This window comes from Neoarius graeffei, chromosome 3 (genome assembly GCF_027579695.1).
Source record: "Neoarius graeffei isolate fNeoGra1 chromosome 3, fNeoGra1.pri, whole genome shotgun sequence".
NCBI classification, from domain to species: Eukaryota; Metazoa; Chordata; class Actinopteri; order Siluriformes; family Ariidae; genus Neoarius; species Neoarius graeffei.
This window is the reverse complement of record NC_083571.1, coordinates 14,378,409-14,393,271: the sequence shown is the minus strand read 5'-3', so window position 1 is coordinate 14,393,271 and position 14,863 is coordinate 14,378,409. Positions and strand designations below refer to the sequence as shown.

The 14,863-nt window shown below is 44.0% G+C and overlaps 1 protein-coding gene across 1 annotated transcript in view; it reads left to right on the top strand.

The window, feature by feature from the left end:
* Positions 1 to 14,522, top strand: part of man1a1 (mannosidase, alpha, class 1A, member 1) — a 370,371-nt gene extending 355,849 nt beyond the window's left edge. The window contains exons 11-12 of the mRNA XM_060916425.1: positions 7,499 to 7,614; positions 13,049 to 14,522. Of these exons, the coding sequence (XP_060772408.1) occupies positions 7,499 to 7,614; positions 13,049 to 13,178 (246 nt within the window). The 3' untranslated portion in view covers positions 13,179 to 14,522. The remainder of the gene's footprint in view (positions 1 to 7,498; positions 7,615 to 13,048) is intronic.
* The last annotated feature ends 341 nt before the right edge of the window (positions 14,523 to 14,863 follow it).

Below are 14,863 nucleotides of genomic sequence, written 5' to 3'. Positions count from 1 at the left end.
TTGAGTGGAATAAGAAGAGAAATTTCGGCACTATATTCATTTTTACAATATTGATCTTCCCAATTAATGAAAGGGGGAGGGTACCCCAATTTTGAATATCAGATTTAACCTTTAAGATGAGAGGAATGAAATTAGCTGATGCAAGCTGAGATAATGAACAAGTCACACGAATACCCAGGTATTTAAACCCTGATCGACTAAGTAGGAATGGCAGATCTGACTGTTGGAGATAACGCGCAGCAGTATTAAAGGGGAAACACTCGCTTTTTCTCAAGTTTAACTTGTAACCTGAAAAGGAACTAAAGGTCTCCAGAATACCTAAAACAGCAGGGATAGAAGCAGTAGGATCAGTTACATACAGTAACAAATCATCCGCAAATAACAGTTTATATTCCACACCATTTCCGACAATTCCTCTAAATAATGGGGAAGATCTCAGAGCGATTGACTGAGGCTCGATAGCAACGGCAAAAAGCAGAGGTGATAAGGGACAGCCTTGGCAACAGCCACACTCAAGAGCAAAATATTCAGAATGAACATCATTAGTATGGACACTGGCTCTAGGGGATGTGTAAAGGAGACGAATCCAAGAAATTCATTTATCACCAAATCCGAATTTATTCAAAACTGCAAACAAGTACCCCTACTCAATCCTATCAAAGGCTTTTTCAGCATCTCATTCATCTCATTATCTCTAGCCGCTTTATCCTTCTACAGGGTCGCAGGCAAGCTGGAGCCTATCCCAGCTGACTACGGGCGAAAGGCGGGGTACACCCTGGACAAGTCGCCAGGTCATCACAGGGCTGACACATAGACACAAACAACCATTCACACTCACATTCACACCTACGGTCAATTTAGAGTCACCAGTTAACCTAACCTGCATGTCTTTGGACTGTGGGGGAAACCGGAGCACCCGGAGGAAACCCACGCGGACACGGGGAGAACATGCAAACTCCACACAGAAAGGCCCTCGCCGGCCCCGGGGCTCGAACCCAGGACCTTCTTGCTGTGAGGCGACAGCGCTAACCACTACACCACCGTGCCGCCCTTTTTTCAGCATCTAATGAAATAATTTTAGGAAGTTCAGCCGAATGTTTAGAATAAACGATATTAAAAAGTGGGCGGCGCAGTGGTGTAGTGGTTAGCGCTGTCGCCTCACAGCAAGAAGGTCCGGGTTCGAGCCCCGTGGCCAGCGAGGGCCTTTCTGTGCGGAGTTTGCATGTTTTCCCCGTGTCCGCGTGGGTTTCCTCCGGGTGCTCCGGTTTCCCCCACAGTCCAAAGACATGCAGGTTAGGTTAACTGGTGACTCTAAATTGACCGTAGGTGTGAATGTGAGTGTGAATGGTTGTGTGTGTCTATGTGTCAGCCCTGTGATGACCTGGCGACTTGTCCAGGGTGTACCCCGCCTTTTGCCCGTAGTCAGCTGGGATAGGCTCCAGCTTGCCTGCGACCCTGTAGAACAGGATAAAGCGGCTAGAGATAATGAGATGAGATGAGATATTAAAAAGTGTACAGATATTAAAGAACAGTTGACATCCCTTAATAAAACCGTTTTGCTCTTTTGATGTGATATAAGGGAGCACGCGCTCTAAGCGGGATGCACTTACCTTTGCCAATACTTTGACATCTGCATTAAGCAGAGACAGTGGTCTGTAAGAACCACAGGAAGATGGATACTTACCCTCCTTAAGAAGGAGTGTAATAGTGGCTTGTGTCAGAGTGGGTGGTAATAAACCACGTTCCAAGGACTCATTGAACATGGGCAAAAGCAGTGGTGCCAATTTATCAATAAAGGTTTTAAAAAATTCCTTCGGAAACCCATGCGGGCCAGGAGCTTTATTGGACTGCATAGCTTTATTAGAAGTTCTTATTTCTTCAAGGGTGAGTGGGAATTCCAACTGCTTGGCAGTGTCGGAATCAGTGACAGGATTACAAAGGCCTTGAAGAAATTCATTCATTTTAGTATTATCTGTAGGAAATTCAGATTTATATAATGAAGAGTAAAATGATTTAAAGAAAGCATTAATTTCCATGGGATTTGTGGTGGTTATGTTATGAATATTTTTAATGCTAGGTATCAGACGGGAAGTTGCCTGTCGTCGTAGCTGGTGCGCCCATAAACGACTAGGTTTCTCTCCATGTTCATAATATGAACTGCGTGTACGTAGTAACAAGCGCTCTGCTTCTGTAGTCGAATTGAGATCAAATTCTGCTTGTACATCCAAACACTGCTTAAGCACTTCTGGGGACAGATTCAGTGTGAGTCTTTGGTCCAGGTTCCTAATTGAAGATGCAAGTTCATCGAGCCTGGTATTACGCCTTTTATTAGAAAGAGCGGAATAAGATATAATTTGCCCTCTAAGGTAAGATTTAAACGTCTCCCCTAACAGTGAATAAGAAACGGAGTCAGTCTGATTGAAAGAAAGGAAGTCATCAATAGAAGTTGAAATGAAGTTGTAAAAATCTTCCTCGGCTAAAAGGAGAGAGTTAAATCTCCAAAGTGGTGGCCTACGTGTATAGGTAGATAAATGAATATCTACGCATAGTGGTGCATGGTCAGATATTAAAATTCCCAAATAGTCAGAGGAAACAACATAAGGATCAGGAGTACTGTCTATAAAGAAATGATCTATCCTTGAATAAGAATGATGCACCTGGAAGAAAAAAGAAAAACTTTTAGAAGAAGGGTTACGAGACCCATGGGTCAACAAGCCCATTCTGGCTCATAAAGTCAGAAAATGTTTTAGACATACCAGATTGAGTGAGATTACGGATTTTAGATCGGTCCAAAATTGGGTCAGAAACACCTGACTTACCCAAGAGCAGTGCAACCTATGATGATCTTTAATCCGAAGGTGAGTCTCCTGTAAAAAATACTCTATCAGAGTTTAACCTTTTCAAGTGTGTAAAAACCTTAGATCGCTTGACAGTGCCTCTGATATTCCAAGTTATAAATCTTAAAGGTGTGCTTATTCTATTTATATTGCATTTAGATAAAACAAGCAACAAAGAAATGGGTAGCCATTGAGAGACCCCCCCCCCCCCCCCCCCCCAAAAAAAAATAACAGAACATATGACCACACACCCAAAGTTTCCATATAACCAGAGAACAAAGGAGACAGCAGTGTTTCCAACAGTACCCAAAAGTCGTCCACAGTAGTGTGAAAACAACTCTGATGCCCCTTTTCCACTAAAGCAGTTCCAGGGCTGGTTCGGGGCCAGTGCTTAGTTTGGAACCGGGTTTTCTGTTTCCACTGACAAAGAACTGGCTCTGGGGCCAGAAAAACCGGTTCCAGGCTAGCACCAACTCTCTGCTGGGCCAGAGGAAAGAACTGCTTACGTCAGTGGGGGGGCGGAGTTGTTAAGACCAACAACAATAACAAGACCGCAAAAGGTCGCCATTTTTAAGCGACGAGAAGCAGCAGCTGTACAAACGCAAAGTCATCCATTATTATTATTGTTGTTGTTGCTGCTGCTGCTGCTTCTTCCGTGTTGTTTTTGCTTTGATATTCGCGCCAAGGTTTAAGTAAACATAGCACCGTAACTGACGTATACAGCGACCTAATAACGTATACAGCGACGTAATGATGTGGCTCCGCTTAGCACCACGAGCTATGGAAAAGCAAACTGGTTCTCAGCTGGCTCGCAAGTTGAACGAGTTGTGAACCAGCACCAGCACTGGCCCCGAACCAGCCCTGGAACTGATTTGGTAGAAAAGGGGTATGAGAGTGAGCAAAACCAACCCCCCCCCCCCAAAAAAAAAAAAAAAAAGTATGAGAAAAGACTCCTACTGATTTCAAATCTGATTAATAATATGCGTGTAATGACAAATACAGTACGTTTGAAAAAAAAAAGTCACATTACAAAGTATTCTTTTGTCTAAAAGAGAATACTACAACAAAAACATTGGCAAAATATCCTAATGGCAAATTGAATTATTAGGAAGAACAGATAGATTAAGTATAGGCACCATAGCAGTATATCACATAAAAAATAGAATATACATGTAACAAATGGCAATATGCCCATCAAGGGTCAATATAGAAAAGCTAAAGTAAGCTAGTGCAAATTGAATATATCTTCCTTGACCTCAACAAAATCAGAAAAGAAAAATACTGAGGAATAAATACAATATTGTAATTTAAACAAACAGAAATAACACCAACCTCGTTAGCGCATCACAGCAGAAAACCGCATATTGGTGCAGTGGTAGATTAAAGTAGCCTGGGCCCGCCCATCCTAAGCGTGACGCAGCACGAGGGCCTGTTGCGAGCTTAGTCTGGCAAGGCAAGCTATCTACAGCTCTTCCAAGCTCCCGAAAAATCGGGAGCCAATCAACTTTGAGCATCTCCAACGGCCCTGGGTAGAGGCGTGTTCAAGGCAGTGACGTAGTAGAACTGCGACCGGAAGCCATAGATTGTTTACAGAATCTATGCCGGATGCGCTTCATTCACTAGAAACATTACGAACATGGAGCAGCGGCAAGCCTTTGACACAGTGGTAGATGCTGTATTGAAAGCATTCAACAGGAAGTTCTCATTGAAAACGGAGCAAAGAGCAGCCCTGGAGGTATTTATCTTCTTCCTGTTACTCAAGCAGTTTCCGTCGCGTCACATACGTCAGAGAAAAGAGTGACGTGATTGGTTTAAGCTTCGTCACAGCCTTTTCTGGCTTCGACCAGTAGCAAACTGAGGCATTTCAGGGAGGCGGGTCAACCACGCCTTTGGGAAACGGTTGGGCTTAATATCTTTGCCGGACCAAATGCTCGTAGAGCTTTGAAGTTGCGTTAGCCAGACTAAGATTAAAGTGGAGTGAGTCCACAATCCACAATAAAATTTAAGTTGCATTTCAGAACCATGGACCTGAGTGAGAAAAACATGGTGTAGTCATAATCATGACAACTCACCCAGAACACAAGGTTTTGACATAGTCCCCAGCTTCCTCCGCCGAAACAAAGTCCTTCTGGATACCGCTGTATGTAATGCGATGTCACGCAGGGTGGAGTAGTCCATAGCGAACCGCCTGACCTCAGTAAATGCAGCCCGAGCCTGGGCTATCTTAGCAGTGTAATCCGGGAAGACTGAGATGGTCAGGTCCCTGACTTTAATCCACTGGCGCTGTTTCGCGCGGCACAAGATGTCAACACACTCACTGTAATAATGAAATCTGTACACGGTGGCTCGCGGTATGTTCACCAGGCTTGGGCTTAGGTTGTAGGGTCCGGTGAGACCGGTCCAGAAGCAGCTGCTTATCCAGATCACCTTTAGCAAGGTGGCTACAGCAACAGTAGTGCAAGTGTCAGGCCCCTCCGGGACTCCTATTATCCTTACGTTGTTGCGTTGCAACAATGTCATCGGTACAACCAGCCAGTGAATGCTCAATCTCCCCAACAGTACCTTTCAGTGATGATACAGTAGCATCGGTAGCAGCTTTATCATTAGCCAGCTGTGTCTTCACAGCTTGTAAGTCGAGCTTGATAGTTGACAGAGCATCCCCGATAGTTGACACCCCACCCCCAGGCACACAATTCTAATAGTTTTGGAAATGTACCCAGATGTATGAAGTGGCTACAGTAGATCATAGAAGAGTCGACGATTGTCCATTTCTAGAAAGAAGCAAAATTATTTGCCAACTGAATTAAACCATTTTCAGCTAGAAGTATGTCTTGAAATAGTCTTCCTGACCTTAGACTTGTTATATAAGAATCTGATAATGAGAAATATTAAATACCTTTTCCTTTATTCATGATATCTTTGCTCGCTAAGATAGTTTAATTTGAAGTGTAGGTGTGAATGGCTTCTTCTACCCTGACCCTGAGCAGGATAAAGCACTTATTGAAGACGGATGAGTGAATTTAGCTCATCAGTCTCTGCCTCTTTCTCTGTCATCTATAAATAAATAAATAAATAAATAAAAGGTATTAGGTTTCCAGACCAACTCTGAGCATCTGAAGTAGTCTAGTGTTTACAAAGTGCTAAAGAGCTAATAAATATGCAATAAATCAGCAACGAGATGAACTCAGTAAAGTACAAGCAGCTTGGAATCGAAGACAGGCATGTAGCCATGGACCTGTGACAAGCCCAAGTGACAGATTTCCTCGACTCAGTCTTGTCTCCAGCATCATGATGCTTCGGAGGGTTTGTTTTATGCTCAGAGAGCTGTGGTATCAATCGTCATGATCAGAGAGCTGATGGACTCGAGGAGTGAAGACTGTTGCTGCGTAGTTGTGTTTGCTCTGGATGATTCTTCAGACGGCTCGTAGCGTTTAAAACCACCAAGATTGACCTAGCTCATGTTTACTTCAAACGCATTTGTGTATTCCAGAACATATGTAATTATAAATGGGTAAAATGTATTTTAATAGCCTGGCAAGCCAGACTAAATGTGAATATTTAGTCTGGCCTCGATCCGTAGACATTTCCGAAGGGGGTAGGAGGAACAACCCGCTGTCTTTCAAACTGTCTCTGTGCGTATAGGCCAACGCTCTGACCAATCAGCGCAACAGTGACTGTGACGTAGTCAGAGCGACAGAAAGCAGTGGGGGAGGCCTTGAAATAAATAATTTTTCAAAATGCGTATTAATTAATAAACAGGTTCTAGATATTAAGAAGTTTGGAGATAATGACCACAAGTTTGGAGTCTGTACCACATACACTCATTTTTTTTCCAAGTGTTTTTCAAGGGTTTGCTTAAACTGTTTTTGAGAGTTTTTATTTAGTGGTGTTTGGTGAAATAATTTCCCTTAAATTTAAAATAACGGGAAAATAAGAAACAATCAAAAAGTAATGTTTCAAAGCTGTTTATTAATTCTTCATACTGCACAAACTAGCCCCATCCTTTTGGCTATGAGCGGAGCTAGCTGGTAGATCAGACTTTTGCCATAGCCGGTCGGCAAAACAGCGAAACGTCCTTCTTGAAAAGGAATGAGCGGAGAGCCTCTTCCTGCTCATGTTTCAACGAAAACTCCAAGTCTAATTCTTCTAAAACTGATTCCAAAGCGGAGTCAAACGCGCACTGTTCACTAGCCGTAGCCATCTTTCCTGCTGTGCTTTCTCCAGCGTCGCGCAGCCTTGTCATCACTCCTGCAAAAGCCCGCCCAAAGAATCCAAACAAAAACCTTGCGTTGTGATTGGCGGGCACAATTTGATGCCCGGGGTGTTTTTGTTTATATGGTGCGAGGCTAGACCCACTCGCTAGGCAAAAATATTTTTGGCCGCTAGGCGGGTGGGTCTAGTTTACTAGGCTAGTATTTTAATGTAGTCATTGCCAAATTGCTGTGGTATAAGAAGAGTTAAACCACCCCATCGTTGATCATTTTCCTCTAACAGCACAATCCTGAGTGTTTTATTCCTTATTTATTATGTTCCTAATGTCGTTTATGAATTAAGAGTCTGCAAAAAGTTGTGTATGTGGAATATTAATGATTCCTGTCTGATTGTGTGTGTGTGTGTGTGTGTGTGTGTGTGTGTGTGTGTGTGTGTGTGTGTGTGTTCAGGCTCTGGAGCAGCACTGCAGGGTGGAAGGAGGCTATAGTGGAGTGAGAGACGTCTACAGCAACAATCCCAACCATGATGACGTCCAGCAGAGCTTCTACCTGGCTGAGACACTGAAGTAGGTGTTCTCCACACACACACACACACACACACACACAAAACAAGCTAGAACACTTGTTGCTTTTTCCACCACTCGTCTGCCCATGTACATGTCTCCATTTTGTTCAGGTTTCTGCTTCACACTGATGTATTTCTGTCTGCATCATTTGTTTAGATGTTTCACATCATGCTTTAAACAAGATAAACAGCCGTTGGTTTCTCCCTACACACACACGCGCACACACACATTCTGACAATCATGGGTAGAAAATAAATAAACAGCTGCCATGACAACCAGAGAAGAGTTATTGCCAAATGCTGATGGAATAAATCTAAGAGCATCCTAAAGCCATTTGCTTAAATTGATACTGGATCATTGGCCGCCTCGCTTCAACACACACACACACAGAGGAAAAACACAGCATGAGTCAAAATATCCGTTTGATCCAGCTCGGTGTAGAGGAGTAGTGTGTGTCGGTGTCCTGCTGCTGGATGTTGAGCTCTGTGAGACGCTCAGGTTATATATATACACACACACACACACGGTGAAAGCTGATAGAGCAAAGGAGAGTGATAAAGAAAGACTGATATAGAGCTACACATGTATGCAAGGTCAGTGCAACGTCGGAGTCGGCCGCCAGCAACAGCAGCTTCAGCTTCTCCCTTTACAGGCTGTAAATTTCACAAAGTGTCACTTGACTCCCCAAACACAGCCCTTACACTCTTCAGCTATTGATATGCGAGCAGCGCTTGTGAAACTCTACACCGTCACTCTCCGAGGCGGCTGTTAACACGTCACACATAAGATGAGAACAAAAGCCAGTCCCTTGGTAAACTCAACACCTGGGTCAACACATCAACGAACTAATGCCAAGCAGGATCAAGGAACACGTTCAGTCAAACTCACCACAAAAGATCACAGTTCACACCTAATACCTCATAATGGGTCACTCACTTATAGGCCAAGTTTACATTAGACCGTATCTGTCTCGTTTTCTTCGCGGATGCACTGTCCGTTTACATTAAAACGCCGGGAAACGGGAATCCGCCAGGGTCCACGTATTCAATCCAGATCGTGTCAGGTCCGGTGCTGTGTAAACATTGAGGATACGCGGATACGCTGTGCTGAGCTCTAGCTGGCGTCGTCATTGGACAACGTCACTGTGACATCCACCTTCCTGATTCGCTGGTGTTGGTCATGTGACGCGACTGCTGAAAAACGGCGCGGACTTCCGCCTTGTATCACCTTTCATTAAAGAGTATAAAAGTATGAAAATACTGCAAATACTGATGCAAATACTGCCCATTGTGTAGTTATGATTGTCTTTAGGCTTGCCATCCTTCCACTTGCAAGTGGTAAGTGACGCGCATGCCCGACATGCACTGAGATCACACGCACAGCGGCTCAGTCCCGAATTACTGCTCGTGCGCTATACTCGCGCGCTCTGTGAGCTGCGCAGGGCCGGAGTGCGCACCCTTCAGAGGGCACTCACTGTTCAGGGCGGAGTGATTTGGAGCGCAGGATGCCTGCGGAGCCGAGCGTATCCGTGTATTGGCGTTGCTATGTGCACGCGAATCGTGTATTGGCGTTGCTGTGTGCACACTAATCGTTTTAAAAACGTTAATCTGATGATCCGCTGATACGGTCTAATGTAAACCCCACCATAGTAAGACTCAAAAATAGACTTGAAGCATTAAAATGGCTGCTGGGTTTTTTTTTTCTTCAGCTATATTAACAGTAACATCATGTACAAAGCAGAAGAGTGAAAATCGTTTCAGCTTCAGTTTGATCACTGCACCAGACTCAAGGAGCGTTCACATTAGATTCGGGTATCACAGTATTACAGTATCCCAGGGTATTTACAAATCCTGACTGTATGATTTCCAAAAATACAGACACTTCTCTTTCTGATAAACTATGCAGAGATGCTGTATCGAGGTGATATAGTGCACAGCACGTGCCACCAGAGGTCAGTCTGCTGGTGAGAAAGGGAGTGTGTGTTCTGCGACAACGAGGAAGTGGAGTGATCCTTTTTCCTCTTCAATAAGATGTCTCGGCATCCACACTAGTGACCCCATTTACTCCGGGACAGTTCTGGAGTTTACAGTGCATGATGGCGAACAGCAACAACGTTTTTTTAGATACCGCACAAGCCAAGTTCACACTAGCACACAACAAAGCGGCAGGCAGCCATTCATTTTCATGGAGCCACCATTTCATCAACAAGCAAAACAGTGACACTCAACATGAGATTTTTTTTCAACTTTATGCAAATGATGTCGTTGTCGTCACCGCCGAACCCGAGCCGGGCTTGAGGCGAACCATGTTTGGTTGACTTGGCCAGAATTGCAGCAGTATGGTGACCACCTCCTTTCTGCGCTCTCACATTCACACCTATGGACAATTTAGGCTACATCCATACGACAACGGCAACGAGATTTTTTTTTAAAAAAAAAATATCGCGTCCACATGGGCAACGGATCAGTAAAATATCAGGTCCATATGGCAACGCAGCGCTTGCTGAAAACGATGCAATACGCATGCCACACCACTACGTGCACTGTAAGACGGTCCCATCGGAGACACCAGAACAATAGAAGAAGAAGTAGGACACATGCGCATGTAATGGGTTTATTTTTTTCCACTTGCCATTGTGTGTAGTGGTGGGGAAATTCTGCACTGGCCCTTTAAGAGCGCAGGTAGTTATGGGAACGAGGCGCTGGCCTCTTTCAGTTCGTTTTGGAAATGTAAGCGCCAATGTGTGTGAACATTTTGAAAAGCAGTCTTATCCAGTAAAAAAAAGAAATTCAAGAATGGTTCGGTTACTTGTTTATTTAAAAGAAAAGCTGTATACAAAAGTGAATGCAATGCAGTGGTTCATACAAAACAGTCTGTTGAAGGGTCTTCTGACCCTTTTCCCCTCTGCCTCCATTATAGTCAGGTAACTGTTGCTTTGTGTGGAAGGCTGTACTTTCTGTTCATCAAAGCAGGTGTAAATTGTCTGTCTGGCAGGTCAGTCAGGTTAATGTGTAAACAATTTCAATTTCTGTTGTTACGAATGATGCGCGCGAGAGTGCTGCTTGTTCTAGTCATGTGGTTGTGACGTCATCGTAAACAAATCCGTTCTACTCATCCAGACGACTTCGCAACGGCTCAGTTGCCAGATTTTTCCACTCTGGAACCCGTTCTCAAAAGATTTCGTTTTGGGGCACCCAAAACGCCGGTGCCGTGTGGACGCCAGGCCGAAACGATAAACAATTTTATCAGATTCACCTGAATCCGTTGCCGTGTGGACAGGGCCTTAGAGTAGCTAGTTAACCGAGCTGCAATGCCTTTGAACTGTGGGGGAAACCGGAGCACCTGGAGAACATGCAAACTCCACACAGAAAGGCCCCCGCCGGCCACTAGGCTCAAACCCAGAACCTTCTTGCTGTGACGCAACAGTGCTATCCACTACACCACTGTGCTGCCCACAAATTATGTCCAACACTGTAAAGCATAAATCTAAACAATTGGCTCAGTCACATGCCACGTGTTGTACAATATTTTGCATTTCACTTGTCACAACTCTACATCTTGACTCAGGAGGAGGGCAGCAGGGGGCGTGTTGGAACAGAATAAAACCCATAATTGTGTTTTCATCTTTTCATCTTATCCTGTTTTATACGACCCGTCATAAAATGTGTATCGAGGCAAAGTCCCAGAATGCAGTACATACATACTAGATGATGCAAAGGCTTGGTTCGGCTACTTAGCGTTTGCCGTGATGGTCTTGACGGTTTACATGAAAGTTGAAGCTTTGGAAGGTGATCTGAGGAAGTGAGAGAACTGGACTGTGTAAAGCAGGGGTCACCAAACTTTTTTCTCTGGGGGCCACATTGTCGTTCCTGACTGTGATGGGGGGCCGGGGTCGGGTCAGTTATATAACATAGAATTGTATGACCCAGACAAATATGACCACCAGCAGGCCTCATTGTGTAGTAGAGATTACTAGCCTGGCACGGCCATCCACACTACTATATCCACACTACTATATCAACACTTGATTCCTGGCACATATTTGTTTATCTTTACTAGTGGTTTGCAAAAGTAGTAATCGAGTCTTCACACTTTGTTTTAATTTGAAATACCACAGATATTCCATTTATTTATTTTCTAATAAAAATAACATCAAAGCTGTCAAGGTAAGAAGCATCTGCCTAGTTGAGGTGATTGACACTGGCAAAGGTGAGTGGAAAATTATAAATTGTAGGTAGGCCTGTTGATATTATTAATAATATTAATAATAATTGTGTGCAGCACTTAATAAAGGCCAAATAAATAGGCCTGTAAAATAAATACATTTTAAAAAACAGTGAAATTATAATAATATGAGCAATAGATCAATAGATCACACCAGTTGTGCTGTGTCCTGCACATCATTGCTCTCATCCATGGCCAAAGCAAAACCTCAAATTCTGATGCTCTCTCATTCAGCTGGTCATACACGTTGTCCCCCAAATCTTCGGTTCACCTGGTCATAGTAGGTGCGGAGAGACTCACCGTGCTGAGCGCATCCTTCTTGTCGGGACACGCCTCCTCGGCCACAGCAAGCATGCATACTTTAACAAAGTCCCCATCAGTAAACAGTTTTCCATGGGTAGCTCGTAGGTGAGCTACGGTACCTTATAGCTAGCTCGGACAGCAGCCTGGTTGATCTGGGTTTGGTGAAGGAATACATTCTGTTGTGCAGCCAATCCGCATTTCATCCTCCGAATCCTGTCTTCTCTTGTTTGCCCTTGCAAACTAGCATACTCTTTGTGGCGGGTTTCATAGCGACGACGCAGATTATATTTTTTGAAAACCGGCACACTTTCTTTACATACAAGACAAACTGCACGGTCCTTACACTGAACGAAAAATAATCAGTGGTCCACTGTTGTTTAAAAACTCTGCACTCTCTGTCAGCTTTTCACTGACCGCTAGCCATTTTGCTGTCCTGAACACTGACAGTTCTCTGCGCGTGCGCTGCCTGTCACTGCTTGATCGCGAGCATATGACGAAAATTCGGAAAATATGAATAGTTCATTTTATAACTAAATATCAATTTTAATTGATAAAATCAACAAAATACAAGATGCAGACATGTTATTATTTGCCAAAAAGCAATTTAAAAAAATAGGCCATGACCACTTTTGGGGATTGCCTCATAGGGCCGGTTCAAGTGGTGGGGGGCAGAGGGGCTGGGGTGGCAGGCCGGAGTCGGCCCGCGGGCCGTAGTTTGATGACCCCTGGTGTAAAGGGGTGTAGCACTGCTGCATCATTCTCTTTAGGTAGATTTTCAGTGAGGGTTAAAAGTAAGCTCAGAATTTCATTGCAGAATAAATTGTTGTGTGTTAATTAATTGGGTGTAGGTTTCCTTTAAGCACTGACTCTCTCTCGTGCTCTCTCTCTCTGTCTGTGTTTGTTTTAGATATCTGTACCTGCTGTTCTCTGATGACGACCACCTGCCGTTTGAGCACTGGGTCTTTAACACCGAAGCTCACCCGCTGCCCATCATAAAGCGAGAGAGCTTGAGCTCAGACAGGAACAACCAGCTGTAGCAGCGCTCACGTTTCCCCACAAAGCCCTGCAGGGACATCTCCAGCTGTGAGAATTGCTCCAAGCCCCAATCTTAAGCAAAGCAGAGCGGTGGAGTTCACCTTTGACCCCGCCGACCCCTACTCCACCCAGACATGTCCTGCAGGTCACCCTGGGTCTGAGCCTCTGAACATCATCTCCACCAACGTTTAAAGATAGCAGTGTGCATGCTGCCCTTCTTCTCCTGTCCCGCCCACTTTTTCTCACCCCAATCCTTAATTCAGTCCTCTTTCTGAGCCTCCGAGGTCCAAACGAGCTTCTCTCCTCTGTGAGGAGACCGGACCACCTCCACTTGAATGTTTATCATATATTTCTCATGTTTTCTCACACACATGACACAGAAACAAAGCCATATTTCGGCCCACAGCTGTCGTGCTGCGCAAGTTTGTGAAACATTTGTTTGACTCATAGCCTCAATCATAACTGCAAGGTAGTGATATGGAGTTAACTAGTGCCTTTTTAGCTCAATGACCAACTCTTCTGTTCTTGTAAGTGATTTCACAAACCGATGAAGATTTAGTTCAGGAAGAGGACAGGGGGCTTTTGTTTTTCTCGTTATTTCCTCTCTCTCTCTCTCTGTCTCTCTCTCGGTGTCCAGGAAAATATATAAGGTCCAGAAGACAGCCACAGCTTGAACGATAACTTGGATGATTTGACGTGATTGGTATGTTGAGTACAAATCTCACATCATCATCATTCCGTTTGATTCTATGACCGCATACGTCAGTGCTTCCTTTTCTACATTCTCCCTCTCGTCACGTTCAATAACGAAGTTTGTTGTTGTTTACTCAATCAAGCGTGACTGAGTTATCGGACATGTAAAAATAGGAGAGTTTGTGTTAATTTATGACTGAAGAAGTGTTTCAGTCTCAGGCGTACAGATGAAGGAACTCTTCTCACTGTAAGGACAGCGATGACGACCAGAGAACTCATCATCCGGTGATAACGAGTCAGATGGGCAACAACAGTATCAATTAGCTAGACTGAATTATTACGTCTGAATGTACCACCAAATGTGAAGTGAATATTATTTTTGCTTATCTTGTGTTATTATTTCTGCTTTTTTTTTTATTGTGAAAGCACAAAAATTGTGGAATGATGTTGTTTTCTTCTTCTTCCTGGTTTTGCCTGGAGAAAGTGGGTGAAACTTACTGGGGTGGAACACAGAAAACACACATAAGGAATTAGCAAATAGATTCAAAGTAAGCAGACACACACACACACACTGATCAGCCATGACATTATGACCATTGACAGGTGAAGAAGTGAATAACATTGATTATCTCATTACAATGGCACCTGTCAAGGGAAGAGATATATTAGGCAGCAAGAGAACAGTCAGTTCTCAAAGTTGATGTGTTGGAAGCAGGAAAAATGGGCAAGTGTAAGGAGCGACTTTGACAAGGGCCAAATCTTGATGGCTAGATGACTGAGTCTGAGCATCTCCAAAATGGCACATGAGGTGTTCCCAGTATGCAGTGGTTAGTACCTACCAAAAGTGGTCCAAGGAAGGATAACCGGTGAACCGACGACAGGGTCATGGGTGTCGAACGTTCATTGGTGCTGGGTCTGAGCATCTCCAAACTGCTGAAAAAGTGAATGCTGGCTAAAACAGAAAGGTGTCAGCATTAACTTTTTCAGCAGTTTG